Source organism: Erpetoichthys calabaricus, chromosome 14 (assembly GCF_900747795.2).
Source record: "Erpetoichthys calabaricus chromosome 14, fErpCal1.3, whole genome shotgun sequence".
NCBI classification, from domain to species: Eukaryota; Metazoa; Chordata; class Cladistia; order Polypteriformes; family Polypteridae; genus Erpetoichthys; species Erpetoichthys calabaricus.
Window position 1 is genome coordinate 42,192,947 of NC_041407.2, and position 21,564 is coordinate 42,214,510.

General features: G+C 39.0%; 1 protein-coding gene across 7 annotated transcripts in view; it reads right to left on the reverse strand.

Moving 5' to 3' along the window:
• macf1a (microtubule actin crosslinking factor 1a) overlaps positions 1-21,564 on the reverse strand; it is a 976,441-nt gene that overhangs the window by 324,581 nt on the left and 630,296 nt on the right. For 6 of the 7 annotated variants that reach the window (XM_051936317.1, XM_051936315.1, XM_051936313.1 and 3 more), the window contains 7 exons: positions 17,579-17,696; positions 17,281-17,489; positions 15,026-15,343; positions 14,728-14,894; positions 14,116-14,272; positions 6,855-6,972; positions 6,529-6,591 (listed from right to left, as the gene is read on the reverse strand). In XM_051936317.1, coding sequence (XP_051792277.1) covers positions 6,529-6,591; positions 6,855-6,972; positions 14,116-14,272; positions 14,728-14,894; positions 15,026-15,343; positions 17,281-17,489; positions 17,579-17,696 — 1,150 coding nt within the window. The remainder of the gene's footprint in view (positions 1-6,528; positions 6,592-6,854; positions 6,973-14,115; positions 14,273-14,727; positions 14,895-15,025; positions 15,344-17,280; positions 17,490-17,578; positions 17,697-21,564) is intronic. The other variant, XM_051936316.1, reaches the window with a different exon arrangement.

Sequence of the window (21,564 nt, forward strand, 5' to 3'; positions counted from 1 at the left end):
AACACTTATGGTTGGCCAGCAAGTGAGGTAACATCAGCCACGGTGCCTTCAGTTGTGAGAAGCAGATCATAGAATGGTTGAAAATAGTTTACTGTCAAATAATGCAAAGAGTACGCGACACGTCTTTCCCCCTTATTCTTGGCTCATCAGGCGTACACACTCACTGCACTTGCTTACGGTAATCGAACCTCGGACGTCAGCGCTAGAGGGGCTTAGCAGTGGTGAAGTATTGCTTTTAAATTTTAATTAAGAAGAAAAGAAAACCTCAGAGGTTCGATTCCCGTAAGGGAGTGAAGTGAGTGGCTGGTTACCTACCAGGTAACGCTTATGGTTGGCCGGCAAGTGAGGTAACATCAGCCACGGTGCCTTCAGTTGTGAGAAGCAGATCATAGAATGATTGAAAATAGTTTACTGTCAAATTATGCAAAGAGTACGCGACACGTCTTTCCCCCTTATTCTTGGCTCATCAGGTGTACACACTCACTGCACTCGCTTACGGTAATCGAACCTCGGACGTCAGCGCTAGAGGGGCTTCGCAGCGGTGAAGTATTGCTTTTAAATTTTAATTAAGAAGAAAAGAAAACCTTTTTAAATTAAGTCTTAAAAAGAGATGTAAAGATATTGACAATAAGGTACGCAAACCCACCAAGAAATGCAATCGTTTAAATCAAGGCGCGAGTCGAAAAACACCATCCCATAATATTAGTTAACGATTAACACATTTCTATATGTATTGTAAGCATACAATACAACTGATAATATGTTGCGCTTATTTATCTGGTGTACCGACATTTTTGCGCGTTTAACGTCTGAAATCTAACGTGGTTTGTGCCCTTCAGAATGAAAACAGTTTGCATTTACCTTTTTAGTAAAAGGCGAGCTTTTAAGCCTGAGAAATCACCCCGTAAATGCACACGTTTAATTGCACATGTGTTAATATGTATGCTTACACAGTATTAAAAGACAGTGAACAACGTCATTTACCTTTGTTCCCGCGTTTGATAAAAGGCGAGCTTTTAAGCCTGAGAAATCACCCCGTAAATGCACACGTTTAATTGCACATGTTAATATGTATGCTTACACAGTATTAAAAGACACTCAAAAATTAACGTCATTTACCTTCGTTCCCGCGTTTGACTCGTGCTGTAAATCTCTTCCTTGTTTTTAGTTCACGTGATTACGTAGGAGGCGTGATGACGCGATACGTGACTCTGCCTCCTCCATTAGAGTATATGGACAAAAAACAGGTTCCAGTTATGACCATTACGCGTAGAATTTCGAAATGAAACCTGCCTAACTTTTGTAAGTAAGCTGTAAGGAATGAGCCTGCCAAATTTCAGCTTTCCACCTACATTGGAAGTTCGAGAATTAGTGATGAGTGAGTCAGTCAGTCAGTCAGTGAGTCAGTGAGGGCTTTGCCTTTTATTAATATGTATAGATGTACATGTATATTATACTTATGCTTTCACATTGTATATTTTTCATTGTTTTTTATCATTTTTATTATTACTGTTATTTTATCATTTTATAGGAAAATAAGTTTATGGAGGATTTGCATATTGAATCTCATTTTACCATATAATAACAATAAAGGAATTCAATTCAATAGAAGAAAGCACTATTTACTTAGGATGATGACTAGATTCTAAGTCGATTTAAATTTCTTGGAGCTCTTCATATAATTTTTAAGATGAAATGCAGTAAAGTATGTACAGTATATTACATTATACAGATATATTTATAACTTCATTTAAATAATGTATACTGTTAATAATTAAACATGTGGGCAAGATGGTGCAGTGGTAGAGATGAGTTAATGCCCTGTTCAGGGATTGTTCCTGCTTCGTGCTGTATGCTTACTGGGACTGGCGCAACCCTGGATGGATAGATGGATGGAATAATTAAACATGTACTACAAAGATATTTCAATGTTCCTTAACAATTTTGAAGAATCAGTGTTCTAAGCTTACAGATGGCTTGACATTTATTACAGGGCTTTTTCTGTGGTGAATGGACAAGAATTGGGGGTTATTACATTTGAAAAAGACAGCATTGCTGCAATAAATTATTTCATTGAGGGTCGTGCAAGGCGAAGCAAGCATCTTGCAAGAGGCAGGAACAATCTCTGAATGGGGCACCAGCTCATTGTTAACAATGCTCCACCTTGCCCCAATATTTAATGCATGCTATAACACTAGAATTACCAAAGCCTACGAAAAAACTCATAAATCCGGCCCACCTTAAATCCCTTCACACCTCTCCGTCAGCGTCTTTTGTCCTGTAAATGTGCCGATCAAGACAAGCAGCAAGAAGCCTGCTATTCCATTCCCCCACCGCCGCAGAACAGGCACAAAGTTCTCCCAGCTCCAGCCTTGATTGGTTATCTGGGAGTGAAGTGCTGGAGTTTTAGAATGGAAATAATATATCATTATTTGGAACTTATGCCTTTCATGTGTGCTCCGTTTCTACAATAATCTGTGTAAACACATCGTTAAAACAGAAACGTTTTTCATATTTTAGTAATAATTGACAAAATGTAGACATAAACTATGTAACGTGTAAAGCCTGAAGTCCAAAAATCAAACAAACACTTTCACAAAAGGTTCAAAGATGATGCAACAGCTTCCGTGGCACAGTGGTAAGAATTGCTGACTTGTAAACAAGAGTCCCCGGTTTGATCCTGACTGCCTCGTATATTTACCGTTTTGAGTAGTGAGCTGCTCTTATTGTTAACATTATATAATGAAAACACAATATATTTGATTTGCATCTGTAACAGCTGGTGTAAATTTATAGTACTTGTAAAAGTTAGCTTTTTTTTTTTTTTTTTTTTCCACTTTTATTCTCTCACTCACAATCACGATACATACTATCCCAAAGGGATCTGACACTGTTAGTTTTTATTTGAAACTGGGAATAACTGTAGATGTGAGTGGTGTTTTGAGACAATCGAACTGGAAATTCTCTGATCTGGAGGGATAAAAGCTGACACACAAACGTTGGTGAATCTTCCTTATTCGTATCTCATTGTCACTTGATTTTTTTTTTTTTATTCCGTTTAATTGAGTGTTCCTGCTTACGCTGAATTAGTATGCGCCTTATGGTCCATGATGTCAAAGCCGCACTGACAAAAAACAGAAACACAGGTATGTATATATGATATTTGGAATTATTCATTTTATGACTTGAATAGTACATTTCGGAAAACATTGTGGCACTGATGCAACATTATTCATATTATTCATATTCATTTGTATACCACCTTGCAGTTGTAATCAGTGACCGTGTGTTTTTTTTTTTCGATCTTGCCCAGTCTCCACATTTTGGTGCATGGTGGTGTTTAAAAATAAAATGAATAATTCCAAATATCATATATACCTATGTCTGTTTTTTTTTTTGTCAGTGCGGCTTTGACATCATGGACCATAAGGTGCATACTAATTCAGCGTGAGCAGGAACACTCAATAAAACTGAATAAAAAAAAAAATCAAGTGACAGTGAGATACGAATAAGGCAGATACACCAGCATTTGTGTGGCAGCTTTTATCCACCCAGATCAGAGAATTCCCAGTTCTGCTGTCTCAAAACACCATTCACATCTAGTGTTATTTCCAGTTTCAAATAAAAACTAACAGCGTCAGATCCTTGGGGGTGTGGTAATATGTATCATGATCGTGACTGAGAGAATTAAAGTGAAAAAGAAACACTAACTTTTACAAGTACTACAAATGTACAGCGGCTGTTACAGGCACAAATCAAATGTATGTTTTTATTGTATAATGTTAACAATAAGAGCAGCTCACTACTCAAAACAGTAAATAAACGAGACAGTCAAGATCGAACTGGGGGACTCTTGATTACAAGTCAGCAATTCTTACCACTGCACCACGGAAGCTGTTGCATTATACTTGAACTTTTTGTGAAAGTGTTCATTTGATCTTTGGACTTCAGGCTTCGCACATTATATAGTTTATGTCTATATTTTGTCATTTATTATTAAAATATGAAAAAGTTTCTGTTTTAACAATGTGTTTAAACAAATTATTGTAGAAACAGAACACACATGAGATGCATGTGTTCCAAATAAAGTTCTATTTCCATTCTAAAACTCCAGCACTTCACTCCCAGATAATCAATCAAGGCTGGATCTGGGAGAACTTTGTGCCCATTCTGCGTTGGTGGGGGGATGGAATAGTATGATGCTTGCTGCTTGTCTTGATCGGCACATTTACAAGACAAAAGACACTGACGGAAAGGTGTGAAGGGATTTAAGGTTGGCCGGATTTACAAGTTTTTTCGTAGGTTTTGGTAATTCTAGTGTTAACTCCTATCATCATGAAAATGATATCAAGTATACATCTTAATATTTAAATTGTTCAGAAAGCTGTAATATCATGAATGTAATGTACAGTATACTGTGTCCTGTCAGTGTAAGAGAAAGCCTGTTTAAGAAGCACGTAGTGATTAATACACACAGTACAGAGAAGAACACATTGAATATGAAGCATTTAACGTGCTACTTTAGTTACAATGGGATTTGAGAAACTAGTAAATTAAACGATTTTAAGATGAAGTTTATGATGTTCTATGACAAAATAAACTACATTATTAAAGTGGAAATTTTAAGATTAAAGTTGACATTTCCAACTTTTTTTTCCCCACTGTGTCCCTATTTTTTTTTCTTTTCTCTCTACCCTAATACACTTCCATATGACACTCAAACGGTGGGCTACTACTCGCCTTTTCACAGTGACTTTGATATCTGACCACTTCCTCTCGGGCAGTGTGCGACTTCCTGAACTTGAACTTTCGCATCTCTCCACCACTCTGTGTCACCTGATCAACTTCCTTTTGTTGTTTATACCACTGCTTAAACCAACAAATAGTACGTTTTTCCTTACCTCCACTTGGTATTTGCTGAAATTCTTCTTTTATCCTCCAGTGCTTTTACCATTCTCTTTTCACAGAACACTGAGCTTAAGGGGTTATGTATATTGATTTGTATATTCAAACAGGCATAATTCTGGGAGGAGTTGGGGTTAAGCAGCAAGCATGTGCGTTACATTTCACACTGACCGAGATTTATGTAGTGGAAGCACATGGAAGTTGGCGTACACACAGATGTATGCATTTGAATTTTTTTGTGCGTACACACATTTCTGTTTTTGTCCGTACACCAGGTTTTAGTGTGAATTCTACGCATGGCGTTATACATGAGGCCTCAGGACTTCTGGAACAATGTGCTCTGCAAAGACAAGCTGTAGATAGCTTTATATGGCCATAGTACCAGAAGACATGTTTGGTGAAAACCAAAGATAATAAAGCATGCTGGTGGAAATTTTGTTTTGGGGCTGCCTTATGGCATCAGGTGCTGGAGAGCTCTCCCTCATTGAATCCATTATGAATTGTCCATTGTACCAGAGGGTGCTTAAGGGTAATGTCAGACCATTTGTCAGAACATTGAAGCTCAACCAAAAGATTTTGGATCTTGCAACATAACAATGACCCTAAACATGCTACTAAACCCACCAAGGAATGACTAAAAACAAAGAACTTGAGGGTTCTTGAATGGCCAAATCAAGCCCTGAATATCAATCCTATTGGGATGTTATGGGAGGAGGCAAAACAGACTGTGCTTAAAAGTTATCCCTCAAACATTGCATCACTAAAAGAACTCTAGACAGAGGAGTGGAAAAAAAATTCTCCCAGTCAATGTCACAGACTGGTAGACAGTTATTGGAAATTATTTCCCATATATAAAACAGGGCAATAACAAGAGTGGGTACTAAAGTTATTCCACAAATGGAAATAACATATCTGTTCATTTTGTCCTGAATACATTATTGGAAAGTAAAATTTTCAATGTTATTTTTTCAATCACATTACCTTTATCCAAAGATTCTGTTTAAATGAAAGATATGTTCATATATGTTTAAAAAAAAAAAAAAGAAAAACATTTCATGGAGTGTACATGGAGTTTCACATTACTGTACATTCCATTCAGGTAAATGTATGGTACTTGTAAAAGTTAGTGCTTGAATGGATGAAAGCAGACACACAAACGCAGCTCAATAATTTCTTCTTGGTGTCTTGTTGTTTTTTTTATTCAAGAATCTAAGAATAAACCTGAATAAAAAAATCCTTCCACTTGAACAATTTTTTTATTCAGTTTTATTCTTTGGCAGATAAATACTTCAACACAGACTTCAGATGTGAGGATTGCAGCAGGGCAATGCCTTCATCTGACAATGTATGTGTGTGGGTTGGGTGCTTAGCAGGCTGCGTTCTGCTAATCTACATATCTGTAAAACAAAAGCAGGCTATTAGTGCAGTGATAAGGAGCTACCAGCTTCTTGGAGCATGCCAGGAAAATTTAAGAAGGTCAGGGACAACGAAAAAAGTCATAAGCTTCAGTGATTCTAATGTTAAGCTTAACGTAACTGGAAAGAAAATTTCAATACTTAATCTGCTCATTTTAATTGCTGAAGTGAAAATTGGGTGGGGTGGGGAATGATTAATACGGCTCACCTTTACAGATATGGATTCCATTGACATTGTCGTTCACTGTTGCCTCCTTCTGTTGCACCATATCTAAGCAAATCAAGGCATTGACAGATGAGACAGTGAGAACAAGCAAAAGTGCCTACAAAAACTGTCACTTGCCATAATTGAGGAAATTTTCTTCATCAATAAGTACAATGTAGCACATTTTTTAAAAAAACCCTATGTTCTTTAACAGTAATTAGATTTCATTTAGTGTGTGTAAATGTTAATACCAGAAAGTTATGCAATCTTGCCACCCACGTATGTTACATAAAAAATAAAAATCTGTGCAACTGCAGAGTGATGCTCACCATGTTTCAGCTGTCTCCTAGATGACATGATTTTAACAATCAGGCCCTCCAGGTCTGATCCCATCTGGTTCATATCTTTGATAAATCGTTTCTGTGACTCCCAGTCACTAAGCATCTCCTGAAGAAAAAATGGTTAAAATAAGCAAATTTATTCATTTACTGTTTGTGTACATTTTTTCATTTGCCATCACTATTTGTATCTGAATGCTGAAAAGGAAAAAAAAATGTAAAAAGACTATTGATTTAGTTTACTGTACCATTTACTTTTCCTGAAAGACAACAGTGAATTGTTTTATTTCTCAAAAGCTTATTTTTTGTACATTTAAGGTACAAAAAAGGAGTTGCTTTGTATAGTTCCTTAGACACTTCAGAAGAAATGCTCCTTAAAATGTGAAGTCAGCCATGCAAATGAAAGAGAACTGTTAAAACATCTTCAGCCTTTTTTCTTATACAATACTTGCACATTGTGCTGTTATTTTTTACTCTATGTTGCACTTCATTAATATTATTCTTATTTTTTTCTGTCATTCTTTAAAAGTTAAAAAATCATAAATCTACACATTGAAAACCTAGCAGTAAATTCAAGTGACTAGTAGACCCTAATATTTTGACGTTTGTTCATATATATATTTATTAACAATGTACTTTTATGCTGCTTAAATAGCAAAGTTACTTGAAGATAACCAGTTTCTACTTCTACTGTGTCTTGGTTGCTAGTCATTAGTGACCAGTGTATTTTAGTGGGGAGAGTGGTGGAAACAGATTCAAATTTAATGCATTTGTTTAAATGGCAAACAAATTGATTACAAAAAAACAGATGCTTTGTCTCTACACTTGCTCCACTGATTCCTCTGAGTGAGAGCAGAGTAACTGACTGCATCTAGATTGAGACATAACTCTGCATTTCCTCAAACATAATAAAGAGGGACTACCATGTTACCATGCCAGGAATTTGATATAACAAAGGCCTCTGTTAAAGCAGAGTTAAAGTGGATTTAAAAGGTTTTCAGATACCTTCACAGTCTTTATTGTTTGCAGATTGGAGAGAAAAGCCAAGCAAAATGACACATTTTATTGGCTAACTAAAAAGATTACAATATGCAAGCTTTGCAGATTTAAATTGATAAATGCTCTATATCTATCCAGCAGTCTACACTCAATAACCTATAATTACAAAGTAAAAACATTTTTTCAGAAAGGTTTGGAAATTGACTAAAAATTGAAAACTGAAATCTCTCATTCATATAAGTCGGCCTCTAATTCAGTACTTTATAGAAACCCCACTAGCAGCAATTACAGCTTTGCGTCTTCTTGGTTAAGTCTCTAAAATGTTTGCACTCCATGAACTGGGCAATTTAGCTCATTTCTCCAGAAAGATTGTCTAAAGCTTTGTTAGAATGGATGAGAAGTGTCTGTAAGCTGCCATCTCCAAGTATTCTTACAGATGTTCTATTGAGTTTAAGTCTGTCCTTTGTGTGGGCCACTGAGGGTCAGTCAGAGACTTGTCTCAAAGCCACTCCAGCATTGCCTTGGCAAAATGCTTTGGATCACTGTCATGCTGGCAGTTGAACCATAGCCTGAGTTTGAGGTTGTGTCAACACAGAAGAAGGATTTCTTCAAGGACTTCTGTGCATTTGGCTACATTCATCCTTCCCTCAGCACCCCGTAGCACGATGCTATCGACACTATGCTTCACCATAAGGATGGTATAAGGCAAGTGATGAGCAATGCCTGGTCTTTGCCAGATATAGTGCTTGGAGATCTTCCCAAAGAGTTTTTCACACAGAGAATCATTTTCCTCCTGCTCTCGAACTCCAATTGGGCTGTCATAAGCCTTTTTAATCAAGAGCAAATTTCAAAGCACATCTCCCTAGTAATATTATAAAAGCAAGTTTACAAGGGATAACCTTGCAAACAGCAGAGAACAAGAACAGGATTTCAGAGATGTAATCAGTGACTGCTTTTTTAACACATTATGTCAAAGCACCAACGCAAGGGGATGCCTATCTAGATTTAGTATTTTGTAATAACCAGGACAGAACTGAAGGTGATTGAACCACCAGGGTCAAGTGACCATGATACATTACAATTTTCAGTGTTTTGGCAAAGTGCAGCTGCAAAGACCAAAACTGTTAAGTTTAATTTTCACAGAGCAAATTTTGCGCAGATATGGGAAAGTCTAGGGAGATAGACTGGGATAAGCTTTTATGTGTGTTGGCAGTCGAGAAGCAGTGGAACATGTTTAAGAAAGTTTTACATATTATGCAGGACAGGAACATCCCAAAATTTGGAATTAAAAGGAAATTAAAAAAAATCCATAATGAGTTAACAAAGAGTTGAAAAAGAAGCTGCAAAGGAAAAAAAACTGTATAAGGCATATAAGACTAATAACTGTAATGTGAATTGCAGGATGTACGAGAGCATGAGGACAACCATTAAGGAGGATATTAGGGAAATTAAAAGTTAGTTAGAGAAAAACTTAGCAGATGAGGCGAAATGTGACCCAAAGAGATTCTTTCAGTATGTTAGTAGTGAAAGAATATTCAAGGATGTGAAGTGCATCAGGTATAGTAAAGGGGAATTAAAATATACAGCCAGTGAAACAGCAGATGCTTTTAACTTGTGAGGTCTTCACATGTTAGAAAGTGGAAAACCTCCCAGGGACTACTAAGAAGGTACTGAGTGTTTTGGAAATTGTAGCAGGATAAATACTGCTTAGATTAAATAGGCTAAAATCAAACAAATCACCAGGGCCAGATAATATTTATTCCCAAGGTCTTAAGAAGGTTAGAAAGTGTATATATAAACCCCTATCACATATTTAAAGGAAGTCTCTGCACATTGGGGAAATTCTAATGGACTGAAAATGGCAAAAATGATCCCATTAAATAAAAAGGGTGATCAGACAGATCCAAGCAACTATAGGCTAGTAAGATTAACATGCATCACAGATAAAGTAATGGAAAGAATTATTAAGGAAAGACTGAACAATACATGTAAAGTACAGGAGTTTTATTGAATAGTCCACATGGGTTCAGAAAAGACAGGTCGTATTTTACTAATATGCTGGAATTCTATGAGGAAGCAACAAAAGGATACAATCAACGTGGTGCATACAATATTACTTATCTTGGCTTTCAGAAAAAAATCAATAAGGTCTTATTTGAGAGGTTGGGCATCAAACTAAAAGACGTGAGAGGTCAGAAGAATGGTGCAAAATTGGCTCTGATACAGGCATCAGAGGGTAATGCCGCAAAGAAAGCTAGCTAGCTAGGTGGACTGGCAGATAATCAAGAATCCACTGAATTATTACAGAGGTACCTGAACAGCATACAGGCTTGGGCAGAACTGTGGCAGAAGAAATTTAATGTAAGTAAATGTAAAGTATTACAACCCCAATTTCAAAAAAAGCTTGGACACTGTTAAATGTAAATAAAAACAGAATGCAATGATTTGCAAATCTCATAAATCCCTATTTTATTCATACTAGAACATACAAAATGTTATCAAATGTTTAATCATAGAAAATGAACCATTTTTAAAAAAGAATAAGGTCATTTAGAATTTGGCAGCAACACGTCTCAAAAAAGTTGAGGCAGAGCCATGTATATCACTGTGTAGCATCAAGTCTCCTTTTATCAACAGTCCGTTAACGTCTAGGAACTGAGGAGACTGGTTTCAGGACTTTTGGGAGAGGCGTGTCGTCCAATTCATGGCTGATATAGAATTTTAACTGCTCAACAGTCCTGGGTTGTCTTTGTTGTATTTTTCACTTCGTGATGCACCAAATGTTTTCAATTGGTGAAAGTTCTGTACTGTAGGCAGGCCAGTTCAGCAACAAGACTCTTCTACTAAAAAGCCATGCTGGTGTAATAGAAGCAGCATGCAGTTTAGCATTGTTGTGCTGAAATATGCACATAAGTCCTTTCCTGAAAAAGATGTTGTTTGAATGGGAGCATACTTTGCTCTAAAACTTGTATACACCTTTCAGAATTGATGGTGCCCTTCCAAATCTGCAAGCTGCCAACTTAATAGGCACTAATGCACCCCCATATCATCAGAGATGCAGGCTTTTGAATTGAGCACTGAACACAAACCGAATGGTCCTTCTCCTCTTAGTCCAGAGGATTTAGCATCCATGTTTTTAAAAAGAATTTTAAATTTCAATTCGTCTGACCACAAAACAAGTCCATTTTAAATGTGCTTTGGGCCAGAGAAGAGGATAATGTTTTTGGATCATGCTAACTTATGGCTTCTTCGTTGCATGATAGAGATTTAACCTGCATTTGTGGATGGCATGGCAAACTGAAGTGCTCCTGAGCCCATGCAGCGATTTCCATGAATCATGCCTGTTTTTAATGCAGTGCCGCCCGAGAACGTCCGTCCTAGGTAGGCCGTTAAACTGCATCTGGCCCTGCGAGCGGTCCTCCAACTTGCAGGGAAATCATGGGGGTTGGTGGCAGGATTGGCACTCCAGCCACCGTAAAAAAAAAAAACTTCCCAAAGCTCAGAGACTACAGAAAGGACTCATTTTGCTCTCCGTGGGAGTAGCTCTGCTGCAGCCGCCCACAGGAAGGCTGCTCGCATCATGAAGGGGATGGGGAAAAGCCCTTGGGAGCCCCATCCCCGGAAGAGTCGAAACCGTTGGAGTGCCAATAGGGTCAGGTCTGTTGGGGATCAGAACTGGTGTGGTGCTGAGATATCGGCCACTGCACAGCTGCACTTGGGCCCCAAATTGAGGCATCCCATATGGGTGGGCGCATGGAACATGTTGTTTCTCCAGCAAGATGATCATCTTCCTCTGCTGTTGGAGGAGCTGCGTAAACTCCACATTTCAGTGGCAGCACTCTCTGAGGTGCGCAGACCGGGGACTGGCCAGATCTCTGTAGGTGGATACACCTTTTATTGGTCTGGTCGGTCTCCAATTAGCTGTGAACCACCCAATCTCACTGAGATTGCACAGGTGGTGAAAAAGCTAAGGGGAGGAAAGGCTGTAGGGATCTGTGGTATCCGGGGTGAATTCTCCAGGCTGGTGGTAAGGCTGTCCTCCTGGCACTGCAAGCAATTTTTGCTTCCATTTGGGAGACTGGCATCATCCCAACTGACTGGAAAATGGGACTTGTCATCCCTATCTGGAAAAGGAAGGGTGATCGCCTGGATTGCAGCAACAACAGAGGAATAATACTGCTCTCAGTGCCAGGTAAGGTCCTTGCTAGGGTTGTCATCAATAGGATCTGTGATCACTTGCTCACCTACCAGCGACCGGAACAGTCTGGTTTTACGCCTAAGAAGTCTACCATCGACAACATCCTGGCACTGAGGGTTCTCATGGTGCACAAACGCGAATATCAGCAGAGTTTCTTTGCAGCCTTCGTCGATTTTCGTAAAGCGTTTAACTCAGTTGATCGAGCTGCCCTGTGGGACATTCTGAGGGTTCGCGGGATCCCCTCGAGCTTGCTGGATATCATGGCCGGCCTGTACACTGGTACTGTGAGTGCTGTGCAGAGTGAAGGCAGGACCTTTGCGTTTTTCCCAGTTGATTCTGGGGTTCATCAGAGGTGTGTTCTTGCTCCAACTCTGTTCAATGCTTGTATGGACTGGGTGTTGGGCAAGGTCGTGGGGTCCAGGGCTGTGGGGCATCTGATGGTGAAGAAAGATTCACGGATCTTGACTTTGCTGACGATGCTGTGATCTTCATGGAGTCAATGGAGGCTCTGACCGGGGCGCTCGAGAGACTGAGTGAGGAGTCTGAGTCTCTGGGCTTGTGAGTGTCCTGGATAAAAACCAAGATCCAGGCCTTTAATGACATCTTGGGCACAGCCATCAGCAGTGTGTCTGTTTTATGGAGAGAGTGTCGACCTTGTCGAGAGGTTTACTTACCTTGGCAGTGACATTCATGTCTCTGGTGACTCTTCCTATGAAGTCAGTAGACGGACTGGGAGAGTATGGGGGATCATGAGGTCGCTGGAAAGGGGTGTGTGGAGCTCCCAATATCTATGCAAAAGGACGAAGGTCCAAGTCTTTAGAGTCCTGGTGCTTCCTGTCTGACTATATGGTTGTGAGACATGGACGCTTTCCAGTGACCTGAGACGAAGACTGGACTCCTTTGGTACTGTGTCACTTCGGAGAATCCTTGGGTACCGTTGGTTTGACTTTGTGTCGAATGAGCGGTTGGTCATGGAGTCCCGAATGAGGCACATTACCTGCATTGTAAGGGAGCGTCAGTTACGGCACTATGGCCATGTGGCACGTTTCCTCGAGGGTGATCCGGCTCGTAAGATCCTCATTGTTGGGAACCCGAGTGGCTGCACCAGGCCAAGGGGTTGCCCACATAACTGGCTGCAGCAGATAGATGGTCATTTCCGGAGGGTGGGACTGGACTGCATGTCTGCCTGGGGGGTTGCAACAACAGAGCTGTTTCGTCATGTAGTGAGTGCAGCAACGCACTGTACCAGTGCATGTTCCCCAACTTGACTTGACGCGTCGCCCGAGGGCCCAAAGATAACTGGACATCCAATATTGATTTTTGGCCTTGTCCCTTGCACACAGAGATTTCTGCAGATTCTCAGAATCTTTTGATGACATTATGTACTGTAGATGATGAGATACTCAAAGTCTTCACAATTCTACATTGAGGAACATTATTCTGAAATTGTTCCACAATTTGTAGATGCAGCTTTTTGCAAAATTTTTGTTTCTACTTGTACTTACTTACTCATTTTCTTATGTGAGAATTTAAACAGACTGATCAAACACATTTACAAGGCATATAACTCAAAGGTTTAACTGTATACAGTATTTTTTTTTTTAAGAAGTTTTCAATTATTTACTATTTTTGCTTACAGTTAACAGGTGCATATATATGTTCAGCACCCTCCATAAGTAATGAGACAGTGTTATATTTCTTCATGGGCAATAAGTGCACACCTGTCACCTATTTTTCTTTCATTTGTAGCTGTGACCTATTTATTAATGAGAATAAGACTGGAGACTAATAACTAGAAAATTTGGAAATGACATCCAAAGATTAATTCCTGTCGCATAACATACGTAAAACTGACACGTTCCCAAATTTTTATTGGTCAACTTCATGATCAGACTATAATTAAAGCAACGCAATGATATGTAAGCAAAAAGTACAGTTAAAAATGTTTAGTAAAATAAGAAAATGTCAATTCTACTGCAAATTACACTGCTTTAAAGAATTGGAAAAAGAAGAGAAACATTATTCTAAAAACCGCAGCAGATGATACTAACTCACATTAAGCTGATGAACTTGAATTTCCAGCTCTTTTGTGGTAAAGTGCGACTCTACATCTGGTAACTTGTCCTGCACTCCATGTAACCAATTCTGCAAGGATGTTACAAGTACGTGGAAAGCTTCTAATTGCTGACGACAATGAGACACTTCTTTGCACCTACACATACAACAATAAATTAAAGACTAAAACATGGTGAAACAACATTTTCCTTCTCCCCCCCAAAAATAACATTAAAACATGACATGCAATATATTTTTGCTGCTGTTAATCAGTTCTTTGATTAATAACTGTACTTACTGTATTTGCCAAGTCTGCCTTCCTTTTTAGTCATTGTAGTGTGTACTCAGGTCATAGTGTACATATACCATACATATTTATTTACTCATTTATTTATTAAAACCCTTTGTAAAAAGCCTAATTTCTAACTGTAACAAATAAAATTCAATCTAATAATTTCCAAATGCACATATTTTTTTATCACTCTGCTAATATTTAACCTATATCCAGTAAACAGTCTAATTTATTATGCCATACATACATTCACCATGAATAACTAAGGTGCAGCTAGTTAAATTATTAAAAAATTATGTATTTTACGGAAAAATACACACCTCTCCTCAACACTGACTTCTAGTTTATTAAACTCTTCCGTCAGCTGTTTTACTGTATCCTGCAAAGGGTCACTACAATTCAGGACACCTGTAGTACTGAGCTCTGCTGAGAGATTCTTCAGCGAGCATACATTTTGTGATTCTTTTTTGGCTGTCTTCTTCAGCTCCTATCAATAAACAAAAGTTATCTGTTAAAAATTTGGTGAGCTTCATTTTCAAATAGTTTTTGTCTATTTTATGTAACTGGGTAAAAGACATGATACACAAAGAACAACCTAACTTATTTTTGTCAACTTACCACAAACCTCAATAAACAGTCTTCCAAATCTCTGTCAAAAGGATTTCCAAATACCAGCACTTCATTGCTGGATTCAATAAACTGTTTAATATGCATAGCTATGGTTTCAAACACCTCCAGTTTGTTTAAGACTTCCATTAGGCTCAGCTCCTTCTGTTGCTGGCTGCTCTTTGCTACTGTAAAGCGCTTATGAAGCTGAGACAGATCTGTCTGTAGCCTAGATGCAGTCAATGCATCTGTGGTCTGTAGGATTCGTGTTACTAAGTCCTGAACGGCCTCCATGCTACCTTGGTGTGACAGCAGGTCATGACGTACTTTCTGGATAAAAAAAGTAAAATTTGTTTTAAATCCAATAAAGAAACAAACATTGACTCCCAAACAACATAATACATCATAATACTTCACAACGTAAGGTTTAGTAATTTTTTGAATAAAACAAATTCAGTCTGGTAATTTATTCTCAGAGTTTATCATCACAAATGCTTACACTTCAATAGATAAATCTGGCATCAGGAACAACCTAATGAACAGCTGAATCAAACTAGAATGCTTATACAGTGCATCCGGAAAGTATTCACAGCGCATCACTTTTTCCACATTTTGTTATGTTACAGCCTTATTCCAAAATGGATTAAATTCATTTTTTCCTCAGAATTCTACACACAACACCCCATAATGACAACGTGAAAAAAGTTTACTTGATTTTTTTGCTAATTTATTAAAAATAAAAAAATTGAGAAAGCACATGTACATAAGTATTCACAGCCTTTGCCATGAAGCTCAAAATTGAGCTCAGGTGCATCCTGTTTCCCCTAATCATCCTTGAAATGTTTCTGCAGCTTAAATGGAGTCCACTTGTAGTAAATTCAGTTGATTGGACAGGATTTGGAAAGGCACACACTTGTCTATATAAGGTCCCACAGTTGGCAGTTCATGTAAGAGCACAAACCAAGCATGAAGTCAAAGGACAGGGACAGGATTGTCTCGAGGCACAATTCTGGGGAAGGTTATAGAAAAATTTCTGCTGCTTTGAAGGTCACAATGAGCACAGTGGCCTCCATCATCCGTAAGTGTTAGAAGTTCGAAACCACCAGGACCTCTTCCTAGAGCTGGCCGGCCATCTAAACTGAGCAATCGGGGGAGAAGTGCCTTAGTCAGGGAGGTGACCAAGAACCCGATGATCACTCTGTCAGAGCTCCAGAGGTCCTCTGTGGATAGAGGAGAACCTTCCAGAAGGACAACCACCTCTGCAGCAATCCATCAATCAGGCCTATATGGTAGAGTGGCCAGACGGAAGCCACTCCTTAGTAAAAGGCACATGGCAGCCCGCCTACAGTTTGCCAAAAGGCACCTGAAGGACTCTCAGACCATGAGAAAGAAAATTCTCTGGTCTGATGAGACAAAGATTGAACTCTTTGGTGTGAATGTCAGGCGTCACGTTTGGAGGAAACCAGGCACCGCTCATCACCAGGCCAATACCATCCCTACAGCGAAGCATGGTGGTGGCAGCATCATGCTGTGGGGATGTTTTTCAGAGGTAGGAACTGGGAGACTAGTCAGGATAAAGGGAAAGATGACTGCAGCAATGTACAGAGACATCCTGGATGAAAACCTGCTCCCAGAGCATTCTTGACCTCAGACTGGGGTGACGGTTTATCTTTCAGCAGGACAATGACCCTAAGCACACAGCCAAGATATCAAAGGAGTGGTTTCAGGACAACTCTGTGAATGTCCTTGAGTGGCCCAGGCAGGGCCCAGACTTGAATCCAATTGAACATCTCTGGAGAGATCTTAAAATGGCTATGCACCGACGCTTCCCATCCAACCTGATGGAGCTTGAGAGGTGCTGCAAAGAGGAATGGGCAAAACTGGCTCTTGATAGGTGTGCCAAGCTTGTGGCATCCCATTCAAAAAGACTTGAGGCTATAATTGCTGCCAAAGGTGCATCAACAAAGTATTGAGCAAAAGCTGTGAATACTTATGTACATGTGATTTCTCTGTTTTTTTATTTTTAATAAATTTGCAAAAACCTCAAGTAAACTTTTTTCACGTTGTCATTATGGGGTGTTGTGTGTAGAATTCTGAGGAAAAAAATGAATTTAATCCATTTTGGAATAAGGCTGTAACATAACAAAATGTGGAAAAAGTGATGCGCTGTGAATACTTTCCGGAAGCACTGTAACTATATACAGTACAATTAGGCATTCCTCATGCACTTTTTTTATAAAAATTTTTATGACTATCTGCAGTTTCACCTGGTTCTGAGTCAGTGCATCTCGTACTGCTTGGGCAGAAGGTGTGATATTCTCTTGAGTCTTCATCATCTCCTCAACACTATCCATCCAGGTATGCAGTCCAAGGAGATTTTTTTGAACACTCTGAGACTGTGCAAGTGCTGTCTGTAGTTTCTCAGAGCGTTGAGAAATAGTTTGAAAAAGGTTTTCAAAATTCTCCACAAGCTTATCTGGAAGCAGGAAAATAGACAAAAATTTTAGACCTTTCTTTTTGTCACTTATTCAGATCTTGTCCTCACCTACCTGAACACAATTTTACCTGTAGTCTTAAGAATCTCTTCCTTGCTCATATTTGGTTCAATATTTAGCAGTATGTTTGTTGCTTGTTTCAAGTGTTGCACTTGCAGCTGCTGCTCAGCAAGTTCATCCTGCAATTTCTAAAGTTAGAGAAAAGTTAACAAAATTAGTTTATACTAGCCAACCCACAAATTAGCATACGCCGCATAATTATGTATTGATGGGTGAACACTTCCTGAAAGACACAGTTATCCAAATGGGGTGGGTTTGAGGATACGACTGAGAGTGGATGGAACTCTGGAGAAAGCAACATACAATTTGAGTTTGGCAGATACAGGCATATTGTTTAGAAAGTGTGTCCCTGTGCCGTATTAATTGTCATTGCAAAGGCCAATCTAACAGGAAATTGTCTGCATGTAAACGTAAAAGGCAAATTTGAATCTGATGGGGTCAGGGAAATCTGGGGAATAAGGACAGTTTGTGAGGTAGCAGCTGCGATTGTTTTACACTCTAGTACATTGCGGTGAATGCTGAGAACAGTCAGTCTAGTGCCTTTACAGAGACTTCTTGCTGGCGTGAGGTTTCTGAGAAGCATGACGACTGAACCAATTTTAAGTTTGACTTTATGCGGAGGGATGCCAGTGGGAGTAATGGCTGCCTGGCGGGTCATGGGAATAACGCCGCCGAATCGCCAGTTGGCATCGTTTATGGTCGGAACTACGACGGTATGTGATCTTCTTCGAACCTCCGACTTTCGTTCTTGATTAATAAAAACATTCTTGGCAAATGCTTTCGCTCTCGTGCGAATTGTTGGCCCTGTAGTGCGTGTGCCATAGTCGGCTGCTTAGTGAATTGTTAGTGGGTGGGGCTCGGTCTTGCGTGCGTCTTGCTTGCCATGGACTTAGTGAATTATATATATATAGATGTATACCCTAAATTGTACTTATTATATTGCACATTTTAAAAATGTTTAATAAAAACTGCATTGAGATCATTGATTGCTTTGGTGTACTAAAAATATTGTGTGCACTACATTACTTTTTAATCAAATACATTATTCAGATTATCATTTCTGCTTAAAATATTTCGAGTTTCAAATTTTTGAAGATATTGTATAGTTGCTACAGACCTGGTTGCTATATAAACTCTGCCTACATTAATTATCAAGTGTGATTTTATTAATAATTTTTTCTATTAATTTATGCAAAAGGCTGGTAGGTTTGCTATAGCTACTGCACTATCCTGACTTCATAAAAATTAATACACAAACACTAAGTCCATTTCAAAGCGAAGATTCTGATTTCAGAAAATATCCCTTCTTCATTTCTGAGATATACTTATAACAGCAAAAAACTTAAATGTGTACATAATAGTAAAAATATAGTGTATGTGCTTATCATTGAAATGCTGCATGTATAATCATACACAATAACATATCATAGAAGTTTAACAGAAAACAAAACTAGATTTCCATCATAACTGCCGGCCTGTGCATTTAGATCAATTAGCCTTGAGAAGTGCTTCAGCACCAATGGCCAATGAATTACTTTAAACTATGCAACCAATTAGGAACTTGAAAGCTTCCTACCAAGCTTTCTGTAATCATGCAAAATGGCTGAGGAACGCATCAGCCCCAACTTAAGCCAATTTGAAATTTATTTTTTTTTTACATTTTTTATTGATTTTATTGAAATCACACAACATTTCATACAAAAACATCAGTTTTACAAGAATAGGATTGAAAACAAATCAACCCCCACCCCTGAGAAAGAGAGCATGGCCAGCAGAATAAAACTTAAACCTAGTAAAAACAAGCAAATAGAATAAAATAATAAGTGAATAAAGATCCATATTACTAAACGTGAATGGTAAACCGGACGGACGCAGGGACATCCAGCCATGGGCTGTGGACGCAAAAGACGTACTGCACAGGCGTCCCACAAACCCCCCCCCCCCCCCAAGCAACGGAAACCGGATGGAATGCAACGTAAACGCACGAAGCCCATTGCACACGAAACGGGACACACACAAAGAAGAGGATTGAGACCCACGACACACAAAGCCCCCCTCCAGTAACTGAAATAATAAATGAGGCCATGCGCCCCTAGAACACCAAAAAGAAAGGAGTCAGACGCAAGTGCCACATAGCACACGAAACGGTACGCACACAAAGAAGAGGATTGAGACCCACGACACACAAACACCCCCTCCACTAACACAGATAAAAAAAAGTGAGGCAACACGCCCCTAGCACACAAAAAAAAAGAAGTCAGACGCGAGCGCCACACAAACCCATTGGACACGAAACGGGACAGACTACGGACATAGCACACGAAACATACACAGAAAGGAGGATTCGGACCCACGACCACACTAACATAAATAAGAAATGAGACACAAAGCCCCATTACTGAACAAACCGTCCGTATTAAACATACGTCATCTGAACACGTTCAAATTATGCAGCATATGTCGATCTCATTACACTGATGCACTATTAACCGTTCAACCACAGAAAAGGCTCCATATTAACAGTGACTGCGATCCGCGTTCAATAATGAGTCCACTATTCATGAAAATTCATTGGGATTAATGAATGTCATTGCAATCATTGTCATTCACTTAACTTCCCCTGAAGAAACAACTGGCAATACAAGTAATGAATTTACACGTTGTTGTCAAAAGGGTCAAATTAGACTGCCTCCTTTACATTCATATCCTGCATATCTACAGAAGCTTCTAACTAATGAAGTACCTGAAAGTAAAAACTTTATGAACTGCATTAGATCCTACAATAGTTCATTTGCTTTTGCATCCAGAGATTTTAGACAGTGCTTAACTATTGCTCTACATGCAATGCGCTCAGCTATTGTTCAGTCCACCTTAAAATGCGCGGACAATTCGCATTGCGTTGATGAATAATAATATTCCCTTTGGACGAAAGGTACTTTTATTAGGAGGAGATTTTAGACAGTGCTTAGCTATTGCTCCACATGCCATAAGCTCAGCTATTGTTCAGTCCACCTTAAAATACGCTGACAACATCATACATAAACAACAAGAGACCGGACTACAATACATATACAGGCGCGAGACCTGATTGGTGATCATACGAAGAAACGAACAGTCCGCATATTAACAGTTAGTGCGATCCTCCTTATTACTTATCCATATTCCTAACGTTAAAGATCAAACAAGTCATGAATTCACGATCACGGGTACAGAACGAGACGGCTCGAGTAACGGGACCACAAACACGAACCCGCATCAAAAAAAAACATTAAACGTCGGCGCCTACAACGCGCTTCTAAAACCGCGGAACAAAAAATGTTATGCGGACAATTGGCATTGCTTTCAAAAGATACATTTGGTACAAAACATACGATGTCCAGATCCCGAATATAACAATTCATTATTGCAACTAGGAGATGGTACACTCACCAATACAGATTGACTTCACCCAGATATTATTACAATTCCTCAACCCTTTATCTGCGACGACTTGGTTACGGAGATATTTGGAACAGCAATCTCATTACACCAAATACCCCTTTTAACACAACGAACTATATTATGTCCAAAAAATATTAATGTTGATCGCATTAATAACCAGCTCATTTCATTACTTCCTGGAGAGGCACACCTCTTTCTAAGCTCTGACAAAGTTGACTCTGATGACGACAATGACCATCTTAATTTCCCCTTACAATATTTGAACACTATTAACCCAGCCGGATTACCACAACACAATCTTAGCCTTAAAAACGGAACAATAATCATGCTATTAAGAAACCTTAACACTAAACAGGGTTTATGCAATGGTACACGTTTAGTCGTCAACACCATGACACACAATGTTATTAAAGCAAAACTTCTTACAGGATCACATGCTAACAGTACTGTTCTAATTCCTAGAATTGACCTTACAAGTCCTGACCTGGAATTACCTTTTACACTTAAACGGCGACAGTTCCCCATTAATCCTGCCTTTGCCATGACCATCAACAA